Below are 22341 nucleotides of genomic sequence, written 5' to 3'. Positions count from 1 at the left end.
AGGCGGCCGATTCTTGTCTTTGTGTTTTTATCTTGAGCTCGTACTTGTGTGATGGAGCCATAGGCACGTATAAGATTGCCTCCCTTTCGCCACAGGACATGGACGATAAAATCGCTTAAATGATAGTGTGCACTGAGTGCAAACGCAAACATGAACAAAGGGTGGCTGGAGCTTGAGAGCGACCCAGGTGAGTTTTTTCACTGTAGCGTTACGAGAGCTAGCTTTTATTATTCATCCAAGCGACTCCTTTCCATTTGCATGATGCTGCGGAGCCATCAATATATCGGTCATATATATTTTATTGTGTGCCGTTTATTTGTCATGCGGTTGGGGAGCAATCGAGTTTGCTCTTGCTCAGTCATCATCAGCGTACTCATTGAGTGTCATCTTTTTGACTTTGTTATGGACTTCTCAATTCACCCTTTCCCTCTTTATTAGGATTGTTCACTTTGCTAGTAGAAGATTTTGGTGAGTAGTTCAAGTTTTATTATTTATGGAATTAAATAAATACACAATACTGGGGCAAAACTATCCAATTTCGTACTGGGAAATGGATTGAATGAGAACGTCTTTCACGTTTCTTGCAGGTGTTAAAGGCGTACAAGTCGAGGAAATATATGACCTTCAAAGCAAGTGTCAAAGGTACGTATTCTGTAAGTGGTGCAGGACAATCAGTACGTTGAGCAAAATTTGCATTATGTTACACCCAAATGCAATGCTATTTTCCTTTTTTATGACGTGCATCAGAATTGTTTCAATACTGGTGATACAAAAGATACATTCAAAACAATCCCCTCGGAGTCTTAAAACACATTACCAACCTGCTCTGCATGACTTTATGCACTCCTAGAAGGATTCTTCCTGGATCCGCTGCATCCATCTAATGCATCTAAATGTCATCCACATGTTTAAAATGGGTCCAGGATGACCTCCTTGAGCTTAGGACAAAGACAATTATGTGGACCCTCATCTAATGGGGAGGGAAGTTGCTCTGCACAGTGACGTTCTGCTTGGCCAGGGAATGTCAGATGAGGCACTTTGTCATGGAAAAGTAACCACAAGTTGTCCTGCTGCAATTTCATCTCTCACATTAAATGAAGAAATCCTGCATAATCACTTTGTAGACTTGGTGGTTATTCATCTGCCCACGTTGCAGGGAAAAACTCATTGTTTTTTTTGTTTCAATTTGAAATATAGCTTTAGTGACACCAGTCCTGGAATTTCTCTGACACATCTCGTGAACCCTAAAATTCTGTTACCTTAAGGAATGCTTAATATTTTTTCCAGCCCAGTCTATGGCTTCATCTTTTTGTTCAAATGGATTGAGGAGCGTCGATCCAGGAGGAAAGTTAATACTCTGGTGGATGAAACCTCTGTCATCGATGAGGAAATTGTTAATGATATGTTCTTTGCACATCAGGTAAATGGATCATGGACCTCAAAAACACCACATTCACGATGACATAAGTAGTTTTGAATGTTTACGTAGTCTCATGTTTCTCTTTAGCTGATCCCAAATTCATGTGCCACTCATGCCTTGCTGAGTGTGCTTTTGAATTGCAGTGGTGTCGAGCTTGGCACCACCCTGAGTCGCATGAAAGCTTTCACAAAAGGATTCAGCCCAGAGGCAAGTTTTCTGAGAATAACTTAAGTAACAAACTTCTTTACTTTTGTTTTGTGAAACTGTAAAACCAGTCCTTTTGATAATCAAAATGATCAGATTTTGTTCTAAACTGGGTCTCCTAGAGGACAACTTTTTAGGTAAAAGCTTTATTTACTATGTGTCATCCTCAAATACTGAATTTTTAAAGAATGCAATTTCCTTACTTGTTCCAACATCATAACTGTTAAAAATGAAAGTGTTGTAGCATTCGGGAAGGCCAAATATGTGTCGGTGAAAGCTCTAACTAGTCCCTTTATATCTCCTTTACCTACAAGACTCATCTAAGGAATTGGTGAAATCCTTGTTACAAGAATGTTGGTAATCGCAAGTCCAAAATGGCATGTATGTATTTTGCAGAGTAAAGGTTATGCCATTGGAAATGCCCCTGAGCTGGCAAGAGCACATAACAGCCATGCCAGGTATGGCACCATTACATTTTTTTGCAAATGATCATATGTTGGAACCCTTTATTTTCTCATGATTATGCTACCTCTGTTTTTTTTCTGGAGACCGGAGCCCCGGCACCTGCCAGAGAAACAGAATGGGATTAGTGCTGTTCGAACTATGGAGGCCTTCCACTTTGTGAGCTACGTCCCCATTAAAGATCGCCTTTTTGAACTTGATGGCCTCAAGGCCTACCCTATTGACCATGGTAAGAGATGCTTCCAGTACACGTGTTGTAGAAATATGGCTCTTGGAACGACGTCAACAAAAACGAACACTGTTGTTTGCTGTATTCTTTTAGGGCCATGGGGAGAGGAGGAGGAATGGACGGATAAAGCTCGGCGTGTTATCATGGAGAGGATTGGTCTGGCCACTGCTGGGTGAGTGTTGAACCACTCATTCCTCATAACGTCTCTCTGGCTTCACTGTGAGCGCTTCTGCTCCTCTCGTTCTCAGTGAGCCATATCATGACATCCGCTTCAACTTGATGGCAGTGGTGCCAGACCGTAGGATGAAGTACGAGTCTAAACTGGAGATTTTAAAGAAGAATCGACAAACTATTTTGGAAGGGCTACAGAAGGTACCAAATGAATATTTGGAATCCAAATCAATAGTGATTCTCTAAGACATCAATTCTCAAATGGCCGTTTTGGCTGATGGCACTCCAGCGGGCACATGCGATTAGTTAATCTTATTTAGTTTCCTTTTCAAATTAAGAGCAAATTAATTAAATTAACATATATATATATATATATATATATATATATATATATAATATACACACACACACAACCAATCACACCTAAGAACAATTTAGTATGTCCTATACATTTTATTTGATCACATAAATCCATACTACACATACTGTACGTTATAATCTCATCCATACACCATTTTATAATATAAATAAAAATCTATATTTTCTTACTGTAACACCTTGGTTATTTAAAAAAACTGCAAGCCAAAATTTTCTCAGTAATCCTCTGTAATTCATCCCATATGATCAGAAGGAGCAAAATTGCTAACCAGTTGAGAGGAAGTTACAGACAAGTAGCTAGTATGGCTAATAACCCTGAAATTGAAAAGCCATTCCACCAGTCTCCGCCAAAGCTCATTTAGGTCAGCAGTATGGGAGCATTTTGTTAACGAGCTTCAAAGAACATCCCCAAGTCATGGCGAACATGTTAATACACCTTCAGAGACACTGTCCTGAAATAAATTTAAGTAGGGCATGGAAGAAAACACAGATAAAGTGTACTCTTTACATATTTAAATTTTATATCAATAAAAGATATTCATTGTAAATTATTATAAAATGTTATTAAATTACAGTATGTCTTTGTATTAATTTAGTCTTTTGTTGAAACTACCATTCACACTCACATTGAAGCTTTAGGACAATTTCTAGTTTTCAAATAACCTAAAGCTATACATTTTTATGTTTATTTATAGAGAAAACACATTTTTAATTAAACTGTGGGTCAAAAATTGAGATCTACTGTGATCCACAGAAGACATATGTATATACTGATAACATAAGTTTTCCTCCATCACTTTTTGGTAACTTTTATTTTGTAATATATATTGTAGAGGCCTCAAATGGGATGAGATTGATCCCAATCTGCAAAGCATTCATTTACTGCTGATCTTAACCGACATCGGCAATGTCAATTATCTCAGTTTGCCACTGCAACCATGAGCTGCTAAGATGACTATTAATAATTCTACTTGAAAATTGCTCACGAACTCCTCTGAGATATATTCAAACACATGTTTTAATTAAGGAAATAATGAATTTATTGTGTCTGCAGATGATCCGACTCACCCAACCTGAGCTTGTCCATGACAAGAAACAGCAGGATTCTTCCACGCCTGACAGCAGCACCAATTCAATCAAGAAAGCAGACGCTACGCCAGTACCATCCCAAGGGGCTGATCAAGCGCCCTCTGGTGCTTATTCTTTAATTCTTTTGGATAGTTTTGTGGTTACCAAAAAGATGTATTTTAAATTAAATCCTGTCTCCTTTATAGAGTCTGTTGATGAGTCAGGAGGGAAATCTAAAGCTGCTCCCGTCCCTTCAGGAAACACTAAAGCCACAGGAAAAGCCCCCGGAGGAAGTTCACAGCAAGTCACAAACCCTATCGTTCAACGTTTGCCTGCCTTCCTCGACAATCATAACTATGCCAAGTCCCCAATGCAGGTGAGGGGTGCGTCAAGGGTCTTGAATCTTTAATGCACTCGTTTTTTGCCAGTATGGAACCACAACAGTTTTGTATGATATAAAAAAGCAACAATTGGTAAGCATTTTTTGTTATAAACAGCTTCGGATTTTGCCGACTTCTGGAAAATGTTCAGAAAGAGTATTTCTTTTCCCCATCTTTGTTTGCATTTGAGCTGAATTTGGGCCAGAAAATCCACGAGCGTTTGCGTGTGTGTGTGTGTGCGTAATTTATTTATTTTTATTTTCTACTGCAAACTATTTTGGTAAATGAAGATAATCTAACTGACAGGAAGAGGAGGATCTTGCTGCTGGTGTTGGACGTTCTCGAGTGCTGGGACCTGCACGGCCTGCCTTTTCTGAGGATGAAGATGATTATGAGGATGAGGAGGAAGAAGTCACAGCATCTGCGGGGGCATCAACAAGGTCAGTTGACTGGTGCTGTCTTCTTTTTCTTCTTCCAGACCACGAGGGTGACTACTTTAGCGCCTTGATTTAAAGTATTTATAACATTATTTTACTTTTACGTGTTCTTTTCAAGGTTTCGACGAAAGGCAAGTCTGCGATCACGAACAGGAAGGGCTGTAACTGGAATGGAAAGCCAGATTGCTCTCAGTGTCTTGGCTGAGAAACTGAAAAAGGAGGCCCAAAAAAAAGATGCCCTCAACACGCCACTCTCTGTGCGTACCGAAGGTCGGACTGGCGGCATTTGCATCACATCCGCTTCACAGCCCTCACCCACACCCAGCAACGAGAGCACCGACACAGCCTCGGAGATTGGCAGCGCCTTCAACTCGCCGCTCCGCTCACCCGCACGCTCACAGGCCGCCACACGTCCGTCTAGTCCCGTAGCATCCCATCTGTCTCGCGTGCTGTTCGGAGAAGACGAGTTGCTTAGGCTAGACTCTCGACATAATCGCGCTGTAAGAGAACTTGGGCCGTCTGTCAGTGTGGCTCTGCTGCATCTACTGGAGGATGGAGTCATCTATTCTCTTCCACCATCTGGTAAGCATCCATGATGCTCACTCTGGTTTGCATTCTAAATCAGGTTCACTCTTACACCATATCTAAAAGGCACATTTTGTTATCCCTGTTATTTTGCAAGGAATATGATGCAACAGCATCAACTCCATGATTGTATAAAAACGTTACATTCCACAGTCCAAAGGCCAGGGTTTTGCAATATAGAAGAATAAGACCCAAGAGAAATTATTTCAAAACATTTTACACTGCGAATGTGACCTGTAAACTCTCCAACTCACGTAAAAATACCTATCCTAAAATTTAAAATACCTTGTTTATATCACAAAAGTCCTTATATTCCTTCATTAAGATAATGGATAATGGAAAATAGCTTCTTTTTTTTTTACCCCTATAGCAGATTTGGCTGCAGATACCGTTAAGCCGCCTTGCAGTTATGAGAAGATAAAGGACAAAGATCAAGCAGAGAAGGAAATAATGAAGGACACGGACAAGGCACCATCTGTGGAGGTCAAGAAAGAAGGAGAAGAGGAAGAGAAGCACAAAGATGGAGATGATGTGAAACCTAGCAAGGAAAAACTTGAGGCTATCGAGCCTGCAGCAGACAGCAAGCCCCCAGGGGATAAGTACTCACCCAAAGTAAGTCCAAAAATGACCATTTCTGTCATGCGTGTAGAGCGGGGTAACATCGTTAAGAAGTTATTCTGTGAATTGCAGGAGTTGCTTGCACTGCTCAAGTGCGTAGAGGCGGACATTGCAAATTATGAAGTGCATCTGAAGGAGGAAGTAGAAAAAAGAAAGAAATACAAAGTGGGTTTAATATACTCACAACCACCCTCGTGTAATTTGGCTGGCAGTTTGTATTGGATTTTCATCCAAATGTTTGTCTTCCTTTCTGCAGATTGACGATCAGAGGAGGACTCATAATTATGATGAGTTTATTTGTACCTTTATATCAATGCTGGCTCAAGAAGGTAAATATTGTCCTTGCTCTTGTCCAATGTTGGCTCATATGAGTCTTTCTTTCCTTCCAATTCCTAACATTTGACAGACCTTGCATTGTCAGTTGAAAATATTAAAGTCAGCGCATATTTGTAGCTGTAGCGCTTGTCATCCAAATTAGAGCTTCATATGCGAACGGTGCAACACTAACTTGTCTTACCGTATTGCATAGCCAAATGTAACAGCGCAAGTGATCTTTTGCAATGAATTTGCATACTAAAATCTGCATGATTTCCATCGCTGCATTCTGCTGTGTACTGTAATTCTAATTTGGTCGATCACTGCAGGGATGCTAGCCAGCCTTGTGGAGCAGAACATTTCGGTGCGTCGTCGCCAGGGAGTGAGTATCGGCCGCCTGCACAAACAGAGGAAGCCCGATCGCAGAAAACGCTCCCGACCTTACAAGGCCAAACGGCAGTAATTTTAAGTGGTCTTTTCCTCTTGGTAAAGTAACGTCTTGCTAAGGATCAGTCGTGATCATCATGGTTGAGCAGAAATTGTCACGCTCATGAACGTCATCCTTTTGCCATTTCATTGTGGCATTTCCGTCCCAGCCTTTTCCTCATCATGAAACAGACCAAATTGTTTGCTCGGTTTTTAAAAGCATGAGTGTATAAATGTCATACCTTTTTCAGTGAAATTATATACGTACATTTACAATTTGTAAATATGGAAACAAGAAAAGTAACCTTGAAAGATTTATGGTCACGCAATTTTTTTAATGGTTTTGGACACTTAGTGAATCATGGGCAGCATAATTTGGTGTCCGGCCCCCGCCCCCTCACACCTCCTCGCAAAATGCTGTACTTCCCAGCAAATCATATATTTAAAAAATTGCATTCCTTCCGTTTTAATAAAATAGGTTACCCTTTTTATTGAAACATTTCGGACTTGTATCCGTTTCTCAATTTTCTGTAAAACTTAAATAACCTCTTGTAATTTTTGTATGTAAAAGACATTTCAGTGTAGTAATAATTCATTTGCATGTGTGTATGCGTGAATAATGTAATGTACATATTTATATGTTCTCATGTGCAGCAGGAACTTCCTGAGCTCAAGTATGATTGTCGTTGTGCTTGTCATTTCATACTGCAATAAAGTCAATTCAAACAGTGCATTGATCTCCAGATTTTTTGTAACACTCAGTTACTGTTGACTGATATTTGGACTTAAAAAAAAATCTCTTTTCTATAGCGCATATCCCAGGGTCACAGGTGACCTGCAATGATCGGTAATAGTATTGTTTATGTTAAAAATGTTGGGGCACTTGTTAAATTCCTCTAAAACCGTTCCTCTGGATTTTTATCCATTTTAAGAAATTGATTAAATGCCCTTGTGGTGTTTTGTGCGGACCACCAGCTGTATATTTCCCATTATTGATAATCGTTTTAGCGCCTTTGTTTTTATTTTCTAATATATGGGCAAGTAACAGAAACGTAGTTTGTATTGAAATTCCAAGTTTTATACTGACTTAATTTTGTTTTATTGCTTAGTAATGCTACTTTTGCTAACCCTTCGAGGTTTTGCCCCATCATATTTGAGCACTAACACAATAATCTTGGATAATGGCTCTCAGGCAGCTGTAAAGTTGAAACCCGTGCGTGATGGTTCAGTGGAACAGATGTGCATGTGTGTGTGTGTGCAAACCAGATTGATGCTATATACTATTACATCACTATCTTGTGATAATAATCAGCATAAAAACAACAAAGATATAGAATGAAAATATTTTTTTGGTTGCTAATATACGTGTCGTATACGTATAAAGCAAATTATTTTCACCTGTTGCATTATTTTTTATCAACAGAAACAAACAAAACAATCACGTTTGTGCGCTTTACTTCTAATTAGAAAACGCCATCAAGTCGATTATATTTTCAGTCTACGTGGTTTCGAAGTAAAAGGGACATCAGAAGGAAACCGCAACTACTGTATGATTCGGTCCGTGATAGAAATACATGCTTGACATAAAGCATTTGTATTCAAGAACAAACAATGGGTGTAAAGGAGTGCTCTTGACTCGCGGAGGTCTCGGTGGACTCCGGTCATGTGCCAGCAAGAGCTCAAGAGCTATTTGCGTGTGGCCTAAAATAAGCCTGTGTCGTGAACGCGCACGTACGAGGCACTCACGTTCCCACCCATTGCGTCAGCGCGCTCCCGCGCCCTGTCGCCCAGCGCGCGTGCTCCGTGCGGGATGCTGAATTGTAGGCGATGATGGCGGAAGGGGAGCACCACCACTGACTTTTATACGAGTTCTTCCGCGGCCGAAGAACCGTCTACGACATCTTTTCTCTCCCTCCGAACCTTTCCCGCGACGATGGGGAACGAGGCGAGCATGGAAGGGGAGGGACAGGCGGGACAAGGCGGCCCATGCACCGTCCCCGCTGCGGGTGCTCCGGCTTCCATTTCAGCACCACCGGACTCTGGACAGCTCATCAAGCCGAGCAATGGAGCGCCTGCCGGGGGAAGCGGCACTGGACCTGGCCCGGGGATTAACAGGTAGCCGATACAGCGAGGAAAAAGTGTGGCCGGAAACGAGGGAGGTTACGCGGCGAGCGGCGTGGGGTAGCTTGCGTGGAGACGTACACTGGAGATGTAGCACTGAGCGACTGCGTGTGGAGATAGACTTGAATGGGTGCTTAATTATTTATTTCAATATCCTTGTCAACACAATTCGCAGTTTTTATTTTTTCCTTCCTCCAAACAACATGCTTACCGGCCATCGCTATCGTGTTAGCATAATAGCTCTTAGGATATGAACAACGATATATACAACGTAAATAGAGCACGTCGTTCATACGGGTATTTCTACGCCCCTTTCCTCGGGCTTCGCTAGTATCATGAATGAACGAGCGACATTTGTGCAGGTGATCTCGGCGGCGATGCTCCATTTCAATTTCGTTCATTTCCCGTACACACATCAGCATATTTTTCATTAAATGTCAAAGTCATTCCGAGAACTCTAGCTCTCCTGGTGAGGCAACGTCTGGATCCTTGTGTCACTGCTGTGTAAGATGACAAATGTACAAGTCTGACAGCATCATTGTTGAGCACATGCCAAGGCTGCCTAATCTATCAGATCACACTCCAAATCATTATGCATCCAGAGGGAATCGGTTAGGAAAAACGAAGTTATGCCTGCACGGTAATTCTTAAGCTTATCAATTGTTTTTCATGTTTAACCATACACAGTAATCTAGTTTGTGTGGTGAGTAGCAGGGATAACCCTTGCTTACAAAATCTGATATTACACAACACACACCAACAAGACCGCTATCACACAGTTGCATCTTTTACATTGAGATGTGTTGGAGTCCACTCAGTGAGGTGTATCATAATATTAAGGTGCAACGGAAACTATATGCCTTTAATGATGTTTGGAGCTCTGCGCATGTGTATTGGTTTGGGGGGGGAAACAGGCATGAGAGACTGCACTATCATGCGTTAGGCTACAGTGCTGACTTTTTGCAATTACTTTTTAGGAGTTATCAACTGTTATCAATTAGTTTTGCTGATATCATATATTTTAATTGCAGTTTTATATTTGCACGTAGATCCATCCATCCATCCATCCATCCATCCATCCATCAAATTACAAGAGTACAGTCAATGACTGTGGTGCTCATTGCTTAGACAGTCTCGCAAACAGCCATTGACTGTGGCGCTCAATGCCTAGAGTCTAGCAAATGTTCACACTCTCACCTTTATTTCTTGCCCATATTCACTCTGTGCATTAATACGCTGTATATTTGATGCATTTGTGTACTGAATGCATTGAAAAATTATTGGGGTGCCCTTAAGTAATGTAAATTACTTCAATGACGAAAAGCAATGTTAGTAAGGTTAGAGCAGCATTTATGGATGTGGGCATTTTCCAAGACGTAATCTTCAAACAGCGTGGCCTCATATTTAATTTAACTCACATAATGATAACATTGTCCTCAAGCTAAATGGCTGGCACAACTCATAGAAGTAATGCAAAAGCAGTTATTATTCATGACAATATAGGGACAAAGAGTAGATGTATGGCAATGAGGTCAAAAACATTATGTCATACTTTCAAAACACAAGTTTGGAAGCATGCTTTCATTTCAAAGAAATATTTTGTGCTTAGAACACGTTCTTCCAAATGTGTTGCCTAACTTTAGCTTGCAGATGGTTCTGCTCATATAGTTACTGAAACTGTGCTTTCGCCAAAGCTGAGTCCACTGCCAAATGTTACTATTTTGACTAAACAGTGCTGAGAAATTGTATGAGCAGATGCGACATCATACTTCCAACCATCTTGGGGGTGTCAGAGCATTAACAATTAAAAAAAATCTAATCAATGTCACATGATGTCATTAAAAATGGCATAATTGTTTGCCAGAAATTTATTACATCCTTTGTAACGTGAGTCAGAAAAGTTACAAGACTGGTGGCACAAATGATCTATTTCAAATCCAAACTGTAAACGACAGGTTTTCCCCTTGGAAGTATTCCCCCTGGACTTTAAAACACTTCCTCTGCCATGGTGTTGGCACCTGACAGATGCTAAGAGCTTCTGTTGATGGTCTGGCCCACATTGTAGTGGGAAACTTGAAGTGCTAGATTTGAAATTTATCTTTGGTGTGTGACAGTTTGGGAATTTACAGACACCTCATATACTACTCCACTGTGAAGAAAAATGTAAAAGTGAATTTGGAAACTCAATTTCAATATGTACTGTTATTGCTATGACTGTTTGGCCTAGATTTCACATCAGCATCAATCTGGAAAGATGATAGGAAAAGTAGCATTGCGTTTAAAATGCATTTTTATTGCAAGATGGTACAACACTTTGTAGTCTAATTTAACAGGTAATTCAATTTGTGGTGCTGAAAAGTGGATGTGAAAGTTTCACTGCTACGTAAAGTTGTTCTCTTTGGCTTAGGTAGCGAGTTTGATAGCAGTTATCTGCTAAGAAATTTCTAAGTTAGCATATTGTCAAGGCTAGCAAGTGCTAACTTGAATCTTTTGTTGAATCTGTATGGTAAATAAAGGCTTTATATAAAGCAATTTAGAAAATATTCAAGACTGTATCCCTTGTGTTGACAAGCGGTTAGGAAAATGTTGACAAGCGGTTAGGAAAATAGATGGATGAATGTTAAATGGTTTGAAATTGCCCAAGTGTGGTTGTAATTTCAAAATGATCTCCAAAATTGAGGATTCCTGCAATAGTCATGAATGAGACTCCGCGCTTATTACTCCACCCTAAGGAGGTTCATTGTATTCAAATCATATCCATGATTATTAAACACTATAATAGCAACATCTTGAAAAAAATATTCTTATTGTTGTGAACATTACTTTTGGCCTTGGATTAAGGGCTGAGCTCTGCTAATGGTCTGAACCTAGAAGTGCCCTTTGTATTGTCTATCTGATGGCAACCTGTAATAGTGACTTTTTTTCATCCTTTCAAAGTAATAATGATTCTTTTGCAACACAAGCATCACATAATATAGTATGTGAATGTGAGGATGTAAATCTCGGTAGAAAATTTCTAATGCATTCAACCCCCAAAAATGCATTAGTCTTTCATTAAACACTTTTGAGGCTTTTGAGTGGTCTATATCATTGTTTTCACTCACTGCGGAATGCTGGCTTGGTTTTGACCACTTTATGAAACAACTTGTAAACGTGTTATCATTGTTCCCATCCAGAATACCAGATGTATGAAGGTGTGTGAAGTATAAAATAAATGATTGTCACCTGAGCGAGACTGTGCATAGAGGTCTCCGTCTGCTTCCAGACAATAATAGAACATTTCATTAACGGCTCCCGTTACAAGAGTGGCAGTTTACAAACCTCTCAGTAAGCACTTTGTGATGAAGCTATTTGTCAAACCATGGACATAAAACTATAGACATAAAATGGAATGTTTTCCTCTGTGGGTTCTCATTTGCTGATGGATGGAAGAAATCTTTTCATAGCTTCCCTCCATTTATACCTTTTTCATTTTTACTGTTCAAGTGCCTTTGCAGTCCACTCACGGAAAGACATTAAAGTTGGGGGCATCATTTTATGTGTGTGTAACTGGCTGTTCCAAAAGTGGCAATGTTTTTTTTTTTTTTTTTTACTTGTCTAAGGATTAAGGAACCGGGACTATCACCAAACACATACACTGTAAAGACTTGGTGACATTTTCCCTCACAATATTTGCATGGTCATGAATTTGAGTTTTTTCCTCCAGTCCAGTTTAGCTTAGAGCATAGGCAAGAGTGGTGGTCACCCTGTCACTTTGAAATGTAACTGAGCAGTGATGGTTTGTAAAGAGTTCCAGTTGTGCAGCGGCCCAAGTCAGTGACAGTGACTCACAGTGGCTAACACGCTCCATTTTAATTCCTTTATTCCTGCCTTTATCTCCACTCTGACCACGGAGGCTGAACTGATGCTGAGGATGTCTTTGAAGATGACGGCCATGACAATTTTATGGTTAAGTTGTTATGACAAGCAAATTCTTCCATACTTGTTTGAGAATTCCGTTAATGCCTGAAGGCCAGATTGAGAAAGTCAACAAACATTGACATTGCGTCACTGTTGTCTTTTATGTTCCGTTTGTTGCACTGAAATACATCCCTGCGGTGAAACAGGTTCAAAGAGTTCAAGCGAGCACCAAAATGTTGTATGGGACCAATAGAGGCAATATAACATTTTGAAATCGTATCCCACTGTAGTGTCATGCTGTTAACAAGTACAGTAAAGCATCTGAAATTCAGAGGTCAAACAGTTAACCTGCAAATCTTATTACACAACTAATAAAAAGCATCTTTGGATTATTCTTTGGCTTTTTTTTTCTCTTTTTTTTGTTGCTAGGCTAACACAGGTTAACAGGGAAAACACAGGTTACCAGTGACAACAATGAGAATATTTTTATGTTACCTATAGAACTAGAAATGGAACTCATTGTGATATAGCGAAGCAAAACTCTTGTTATTGGCCTGACTGCTGCATGCTACATTATGGAAGAAGGTACTATGAGTCAGAAATGATCCAAAACAAGAAATGATTAAAAACCTTTTTGTTTTTTGTCTTGATGCCAAGTCAATCATTTGTTTCACAACAATGTGTTTCATGCATCCTTACTAGTTTAAACATGGCTCTTTGGTTAACATTGTGGTTTTGAAATCCACCCGTTTTTGTCTCAGGGAGCCCAAACTTTGTCACTTGCAGTCAACTCAGGATGACATCATGGTTACTCAAGGCTCAGGTGATGACCAATCACAGCTCACGTGTTTTCTGAATTTGGTCATGAGACATTTGCCAGTTGAGCTGCTCAATTTGAGACCCTTGAATAACTGTGATGTCATTGTATGTTGACAGCTAGTTACAAAATGGCTGCCCTCAGAGATGGATCATAACGGGTGGCTTTTGCTTCAAAATTCATATGCCACGAACACAATATTAATCATAACGCTATGTTTCAAGTAGTGGGGCTGAATATGGAATAATATTGTTAAGACATTTTTTGAAGAAGCAGTGGCACTGTGATTTAAACAAGTGCTCATTGGAAGTGTACTAAACAAATGTTCTTGCCACAGTGTGTAAGCATCACTTTATGTGCCGTGCATTTTAAAATGGAATTGTGATATTGAAACAATTTATCTAAATGCATTATCCTAAATGCAACAACGATATGTTCTTTTCACTGATTAATCCTTCTTGCATTCGTATTTCTTCCCTCCTCATTTGAAATGGTTGCTATGGTAATGATTGACAGTGACTTGCTAAGTGATCTGATCCGTGTATGTTCTCTTTCAGGCCAACTGCAGCAGAAACGGGTCCTAAACCAGTAGTCCACAGCAGTCATGGAACAGGGGACAGGCTGGCCTCCCATGACACACCACAGTCTGCCCCATCCTACGGGGAGCAGGGACACGGCCACGTGTCCAGGAAGAACCTGCATGTGGATGTGGGCAGCAGCCGGACTGGGAGGTCCCCTTCGGTATCTCCGGACCGAGGCAGCATCCCTACCTCTCCTTATTCTGTGCCTCAAATAGCGCCCATGCCCAGCAGCAAGCTGTGCCCTGTCTGTAAAACGGCCGACCTGACTGGCAATGGTGATGACAGGCCAAGCTTCAACACCTGCACACTGTGTCGCTCCATGGTGTGCAATCAGTGTGGCTTCAACCCAAACCCTCACCTCACTGAGGTAGGAAATGCACATGACATCCTTGGAGTAGAAGGCTGTAATAGAATGAAACAATAGACTGTCAGTCTGTGAAATATATTTCCAGCGCAGTCATTCAGATTCAAAATAGCCTAGCAAAAATGACAGAACTTCGTTGACATTTTTTTTTTTATTGCATTGCCTTACTATTGCCACATATTCTATTATCCAGCCATCTAGTTAGTTTTAAAATGGGGAAAGAGCATACATTTGGTATGTTGTTGATTTTTCACAGACTTTGAGTGACTAATAGAAACAGAAATATTTTGTAATTTTAGTAAGAATGCTTGCTGCGCTTCACTGAGGTACACTGTGGATTCCAGCATACACACATACCTGTAGTACCACTATGACCATGAAGAAAAAAAAGCATTAAAATCTTTCATTAAAATAATTAAATATAATCATCTTGTCATCCTGTTATCTCGCGGTATGACGCAAGCAATTTCAATGATTTATATATTTTGACGGATGTCGTTTTTGCTCAATTTTACATCATATGTTCCCAATTATGGTACATATACAATATATAGGCAACTGTAAATACATCAGGTTTTTTTTTTACTGCTCAGCACATTGTCAGATGCATCAGTCATAGCTGATCCAAATACAGTATCCTTCATTTTTTTCAAGATGTTGGTTCGTTTCCCTCCCAGATGTATCACAACTCTACATTCAGACCAGATGGTGTCACATGTGAAAAATGACATCAGTCATGTTCTTTTAAAGGACAAAAATAACCTTTATGCCTCTATAAGTGAAAATTGAAGAACACGGGGAGTTGTCACCATTTTACAGCTTCTACTCTTCTGGGAAGACTATTTCTAAGATATTGATGTGCATCTTTACATGTTTTTTTTTTTCATGTGGAAGCATAGCATTGTCCAAAATGTCAAGTGGATGAAATATATATGATAGTTTTAGAGCCATTTTCAGCAGTAAAACAATAATATTTTGTCTACAGTTAATTTGGCTAAATTTCAACTAAATTCATAATTATTGACGCTTTATTATGTGGGATGACTTATAGTTCACAGCTGTGCATTATCAAGGGTTAATAGCTTCAGCTGACCATGTGAATTTAAGGTGTTTCCAAACTTTTGAGTGGTATCGTACATCTCGGTTCTTAGGATGTACTGGATACAGTACATACATAGATACTCGGAATTGCTAACAATATACTTTTTGATAGACGCTAATGAGCATCCAAATGATGCCCTGAGCTTTGACCAAATAAAGCTTTTTTATAGCCCTCTTGAACAGCTCCCAAGCAGCTCCCCATCATCGAAACACATCTTGAGCACCATTTCTGTCAACAGGTAGAGGAGAAAGACTTCTGCCGTCTTCCGAAAATAAATGACTTGCCTAATTTGAATTAGGCTACGCTTCACTGTAACTATGAGTCAAGTTTGGCTGTGTCATCTGTCTCTAAGCTTCACATCATCTTCAGTGATTCATTTTGAAAATTGCAGCCAAGATGCACCATCACTTAAGCTGACCTGAAGGCTTGTAGAGCAGCTGCAGGTTGAATTAATACTTGGAGCGAGGTGTGAAAGGTTGAGCTTTCTAAATGTAGATGTACAGTAAGCAATTGTAATGGCTACAATTCAAATGTGCAGCTTTGAATGAATGTGATTACAAAAATGTGAGGACATATTCTTTGGGGTTTCATTTGTATTTCTGTAACTTCCTCCACAGGTTTTGATACCAAAGCACTCTGAACATTTTTTTTACTTTCACTTTCATTGATAAATCATTTTTAATTTCAATTTAAATCAAATATAGAATTGAAATGAGAAAAATGCGCCAGATGCGTGGTGTGATGTTGCTGCTTTGCTTTTACAACTTTCCTCTTAGCAACTGTGTTTGCATTTTTGGCCGATCAGTGGCACTTTCATTTTTTTTAAATACACAAATGTCACAAATGACTCTTTGGGCTCACTTCATCCTTGCAAAAAGCCATCTGGACCTTTCTCGCCAACCGTTTGTTTTCTTTAACAGATGCAGTTGTAACCATTTACTTAGCTTCTGCTGTATTTGAAACTATTCCCAAATGCTGGCTGCATGCTTTAGTTTCAACCATCAGGAAGAATGGCTCAGTTTTCTTCTGTCATTCGCCAAATAATTAGAAAAGACAGAACAAAACACTGTCCATTCTGTCCGTCACAGACTTGACCAAACACGTTATCAGAGTTCTCGCTCTGGCTGCAGTCGCAGTTAGGTGCTTTAACTTTATGTGTTAAGCTAAACTTGAGCTGTTTATGTGGTAAGCAAGCTTATAAAGAATTTATAACACTGTACCTTCATCAAAGGTGTTGCCAAGACATTTTTTAAGGTTAATTGATCATTCAACAGAAAAACAATTCTCTACACGCTAATGCTACTAATCCTCCTTGGTGGAGTTCACTTATTGTGGGGTTTTTCCAGTCTGCACGAACCACAAAAAATGAGAGAACACTGTACAGTATTATCATCGCTATTATAATAATTATTATTATTCCAAACTGCCGACTGTAGTACAGGTAAATTGCCTAGTAAAAATTATGTTTAGGTATTCTTCCAGGGAAGATTGAGATAAAATCAATTCATTATTACAGTAATATAAATTACCCAATCCCTAGAAGTAGAACCTAAATATTATCTGTTTTTAACTATGCTATGTGTGTGCACAGTCTGAAGCTGTCATTTGTTCACACATTGATTTTGCAGGTGACAAATGTCTAAGCCATGGTGGAGGTTGGTTGCACTCTGTGTGCTTTTGTTGTATAAGTAAGTGTAGGGGTTGACAGTGTGCAGTAGTTGAACAGAAATGTGTGGAGCTCAGCTGAGGGAGACAGTAAAGAATAGCTCATGGCAGGCAGAGGAGGAGAAGGTGGCAGCAAAGAGGACTGCGGAGGTGGATGTTATGGCTCAGCCTTAGTGAGCTTGTCAGATGCTGAGAGAGCAACACAGAGTGAACATCTCTGGAGATCTGAAGATTTACCACCCTAACCTATTTAGAATGGATTTGACTTTTCCCTCACAGTAACATATCCTAGTAGCCGTATCATTTGTTAATGAAATTGATCATGGTCAGATACTCACTGATTAATGCTAAAAAACTGAAACAAATTCTGTAGTTGAATTCATTTGAACGTCAAAATGAAATCAGGTTTTCTGGAATAGCCATCCATTTGTCTTTAAAGATTGACCTTCACTCTATTACAAGTTTGACCAACAGATTCAGGAAGGAATTACCTCTGAAGTGAAACATTAGCACTTGGAACCACTAAAATGAACGGCATCACGCAAAACAACAATATTTTCTTGAGAACTCACTGTACCTCATTAGATACTTGCAACATTTACATTTCAAAACAAACCAGACATAAGCAGACTTCCATCCAAAGCAGTAAAACGACACCTCCTACTACACTCTACTATGGATTTGTGGCCTTTGTCCAGCAGGATTATATGCATTGTAAAGTATTGCCAAAGTTAAGAGTGGCGCTCTTCCACATTTTGCAGTGGATTTTTATTTTTTGTTTACGCTCGTTTGACATGTAAAATAATAAGTGATGAGTTGCGTAATGTAAAGACACTCAATCACAAGGATAACACTAAACCTCACTTAAAATATACTTAATAGATGAAGTTTTCTGATGCATTAGTTTCCAGCAATTGAGGATGGGGTCAGAAGTTTTCAGATTTTCTAAAGTCACTAGATACTTACTGAAGGTGTTTTAGACTACAGCGACACGGAGTGCCCAACCTGAGCTGAAGAGGATCTCCCTTAAATATACCGAAAGATCGCACTACCAATTACAGTGCCGGTAACCAAGGGACATTCCATATGTAGATATTCTAGACCCAGCGGCTTTTTCCATCTTGTGATGAAAAAGATACGAGCACTTTCTTTCATATTCATCAACACATCAACTATCATATAATGAAAACACCATTCTCATTAATCAGGAAGAAATAGAGGAACAATCATTTTTCTCATTTTCCAGGAACAAAATGTCCTCTTTATTTAAACCATCACTTCAGTGAACATGGCCAGTTAGAGCAAGGGGAGACGGCACTGCTGATAAGCAATCTAGAGACATTTAAATTAGAGTAGACCACAGACACTCTCAGGTCTGTTAGTCACAATTCCAATGATGTGCCTGCAGACTCCACTGTGCATAATGACGGCTTACTGCGTAGATAACACGAAGGTGAATGTGTGAGTCATAGACACATTTACAGTATTCTTATATGTATGTACCTGTATTTATGCACACATTTATGAGGAAGATGATGCATTCAGAGTAGAAGGGACTTGGTCATTATTTCAGGCAGGATGCATAATCTTGAGCTCAGAAGTAATGAGATAGCGGAAAAACAATCGAAAACCAAAGCTCAGAGAGAAAGTAGTGCAGAAGCTCCCCAATGACAATGTTCACCCCACTATAATACAGGGGAACATGTGCTTCATAATTGGTCCACTTTCTATTAATAGCTCCTACCTTTCAATGGTCGCTGGTTTCTAAGTTTCCACAGAGGAAAAACAGAGTGAACCACAGTATAAATTGTGTGAAAGACTAAAGGTGACAGAATAACAATTGTATCATCATACATCTAAGCATTGAGTCTTCCTACTATGCATACAAATCTACATTGACATGGTTCTTTCATCTATCAACACTTAAAAAAACGATAGTAGACGGACACCCTTAAAACAATGTCATGCTTTCTCCCAGGCTTTCTGTAAAATTGATTCATAAGATGCTTTGAACAATTCATGCAGTCATTACTTTTTAATGCATCCGTTTGAAGGTTGTCTTGAACTGTCTGTTTTTGTAGACGTTCTCTTAAGCAATAATCCCACAAGCTGTGGAACAGTTTTAACAAATGCTACCAGTCCCGTCTTATTGTTGAAATGCATTGAAAAACAATCTTCCATGGGAAAGAGAAACTCAAAATGGAGGTTGGCTGGATGTTGGACATCCTTCAAAGTTCGTTCATGTTTTTTTTTTTTTTTTGTGCGGCTTTGTGTAATGTGGCATGACTCATCTGTAAAATATGTACATATTTGTAAATGACAAGAGACAAGGACACCGCAAACAGGCAGCAAAATGGTTAACACAACCATAAAAAGCTTCTGTTCTTCATGACAGAAAACCGTACTTGTCACCGAGATGTATGTGGACATCTCTGCTTTTACCCAACTTCTGAAAATACCAGAACCACAATATTATAGATCTTATGCATGAATTGTTGCGCCCATTGCTTAATATAAGTTATTGTGTAGTGTATAAAATGGGTCAGGTGAGCGATGAGGTGTGCTATTTTTTTAATTTTGTTTATTTACATGAATCTGTGTGACTTCGAAGGAATTGGTTATGGTGATGAAGCATTTCAGAGATGTTATTTAATTGAGTCTACTGTGCTTCAAGGTAGCTGGGCACCTAATTTACTCAAATCCATTAAAAATTTTAACTTCACACATCTTCAGTTCACAATGAGAACCAATGTTATTCTGTCTTGAGAATTATGTGTGCCAAAATGTTAAGTTTCACATCTACTTGTTCCGCTGGCTGTTATTCTTTCTGTTGCAACGATATCTTTAAAACTGAAAGATAATTTAAGTATGATTCTCTGTTCCAAATTGATTTAATGAGAATCATTTCATGGCAAGTGAGAAAAATATGCTTCAAAGTGTACATTTTCTCAATTGATGACCATGTTATTCATTGCTACATTGTAAATGTCAGCGCTAAGCAGCAACACATTTGCCTATAATGTCAAGCTGCAGCTTTAAGTGGACAAACAGTGTGAACTAGGTCAAGAATCCATCTGAGACGCTACTGTCTGAATTTTGCATATACTGAAATATGTTCTAAGGAGAAGTGCCAGTAAGTAAATCTGGGACACTGGTTTAATTATTGTCTAACTCACTAAATTTAAATTTTCTTCATACTACAATCATTTTAGATGGGGCTCTCACACAATAAGTGTTTGATAAGCTGTATTCCTTGTTGCATGCGTTAAACATTTCCTTTGTTTTAATCTTTTTTTTTTCTGCATTGCATATGCATTATCTACATAAGTATTTTATGTATGCCATCATGCTAAATTCAGCAGAGGAAAATTATGTAAACATAGCAAGTATTTTTTTCCCCCTTTTTCCACAATTAGGCTATATTTCACAGGTGTGCATACCGCACAAAATTAATCCCATAAACCACCTCTCTAGTATGCTGAGAAAAACCTTGCCCCCCGCTGTCCCTTCAAGACTCCAGCACACCTGAGTCATTTCATTACTACGCATGCTGTATAACAACCCCCCCCCCCTCATTTTCACACATAAATCAAGACTGTTTAGTTATGCAGAAAAGTAGAGATTAACACAGACAGGGAGTGTAGAAGCAACAGAAAATCAATGTTTTGGCCCAATTTGAGAGGGACTTGCTGTTGAATTACAAGTATTTTGATTCTGATATATATATATATATATATATATATATATATATATATATATATATATATATATATATATATATATATATATATATATATATACATATATATATATATGGAGGATGACGCTGAAGCTATGGGAGAAATGTAAATATTGTCGAGAAATATCGATGGCCAAGTGAAAAGACAGACATTTGTGAAAGAGAAGAGACAGCGAAGGAGGACAGAGAGCCGTTGTGTGCAGAGTGCTCGTTTTTTTCACTGATAGAGATCAGATTTCATAAAGATCCACATGATTGCCTCATAACAAGGGGGGTGCAGAGAGAAATGAAATGGAGAGATGAGGCAGAGAGGAAGGCAGAGCCACGATGAAAGTGATAAATAGTCCCTGTAGCGGCATTCTTTTTTTCCAGCTTGATTTTTTTCACCCCCCAATGAGCTTAACTTATTTGATTATCCCAACTGTAATTTGGAAAGGAAAAATAGAAACAATAACACTGACAAAAAGAGGATTTTCTACTTGTGAGTGTCTGATTGGATGATACTTTGTTGCTCCACATTCTGTCCACATTGCTTCCCAGACTTCACAGTTTTACTGTTGACTGACAGAGAACTGTGACCTCATCACTCTTTGTATTAAGAACTGGCAGGAAACCAGACAGGGGCTCAGATGCTGCTGTGCGTGTGACTTACTCTGTCTGTGCTGACCTACTGAATGACAGAGTAAGAATGACTGTAACATGCCAGTTCTCATTTGCATTTAAAATGTTACACTCATATCATATTACTTCACAGTCCGAGAGGCGCAACTTTCTTCACCTGGCTCTTTCAGCCTGATTCCCCTTTTTTCAATTGACTTCATTATGTTAGCCTTACTTTGTGTCAGCTTAAGTGATTAGGGCATCTGACACATTGCCACTCCCAAGCGTGCCAAATGCCATCATTTTAGTCAATTCAGAGTTTCTAGGAGTAGTCAGGAAGAATTGCATTTCCTGATGATTAGAAAAGCGTGGCAGATTGAGAGTTAGTCCCAGCATTTTCATATCATATTTGTGTTGTTGTTCTAAGGAACCACATGTTTATCTCAGATTGCTAGTAGAACTCCAAATGGGCAACTAATTCCAAACAGTAGGAAACAGCAGCAGTCACTAGTTGAATGGCTGAGTCTGACATGTAAAACACGAGCGAGGCTAATGAATCTCACTGCAATGCTCGATTGCCCTGTCAAACTTGGTGTCAAAAATAGACGAGGTACATTATTTAGAGAAACAGTCTGGAGAGCTCTGATGTTTCTGTTCATCACCACATCATGAGGCATCAGAGCCAGTAGCTCTCCTGAGTGCCAAGGTCAAATTTGGGGGAACAGGGATTCACATTTGCACATTTGGGGGAAAATTACC

At 39.3% G+C, this 22341-nt stretch overlaps 2 protein-coding genes across 2 annotated transcripts in view; both read left to right on the top strand.

Annotated features, from left to right (window-relative positions):
- Positions 1–10: 10 nt before the first annotated feature.
- bap1 (BRCA1 associated deubiquitinase 1) lies at positions 11–7424 on the top strand. The gene is made up of 17 exons (XM_088424645.1): positions 11–187; positions 439–468; positions 588–642; positions 1288–1420; positions 1508–1627; positions 2021–2082; positions 2173–2315; positions 2409–2487; positions 2564–2687; positions 3919–4057; positions 4139–4308; positions 4619–4752; positions 4868–5331; positions 5705–5946; positions 6025–6117; positions 6209–6281; positions 6597–7424. Exons 1-17 carry the CDS (start codon positions 151–153, stop codon positions 6728–6730), a joined length of 2232 nt encoding a protein of 743 aa, XP_088280771.1. The 5' UTR covers positions 11–150; the 3' UTR covers positions 6731–7424.
- Positions 7425–8524: 1100 nt separating this feature from the next.
- The window catches only part of bsnb (bassoon (presynaptic cytomatrix protein) b), a 53432-nt gene continuing 39615 nt past the window's right edge, over positions 8525–22341 (top strand). The window contains exons 1-2 of the mRNA XM_088423225.1: positions 8525–8808; positions 14089–14479. Of these exons, the coding sequence (XP_088279351.1) occupies positions 8627–8808; positions 14089–14479 (573 nt within the window). The 5' untranslated portion in view covers positions 8525–8626. The remainder of the gene's footprint in view (positions 8809–14088; positions 14480–22341) is intronic.

The sequence above is a fragment of the Hippichthys cyanospilos genome, chromosome 9 (assembly GCF_059441005.1).
Source record: "Hippichthys cyanospilos isolate Australia breed blue-spotted pipefish chromosome 9, RoL_Hcya_1.0, whole genome shotgun sequence".
Classification (NCBI taxonomy): Eukaryota; Metazoa; Chordata; class Actinopteri; order Syngnathiformes; family Syngnathidae; genus Hippichthys; species Hippichthys cyanospilos.
Note: the sequence above shows the minus strand (reverse complement) of the source record. Positions and strands in the feature narration are given on the sequence as shown.

Bases quoted from the DNA above. Each gene is read 5' to 3' on its own strand.
- bap1 (XM_088424645.1), top strand. From the start codon at position 151: ATGAACAAAGGGTGGCTGGAGCTTGAGAGCGACCCAG. The intron at 1,628-2,020 runs GCAAGTTTTCTG...TGTATTTTGCAG, and splicing joins CAAAAGGATTCAGCCCAGAG to AGTAAAGGTTATGCCATTGG. The intron at 6,118-6,208 runs GTGGGTTTAATA...TCCTTTCTGCAG, and splicing joins AAAAAAGAAAGAAATACAAA to ATTGACGATCAGAGGAGGAC.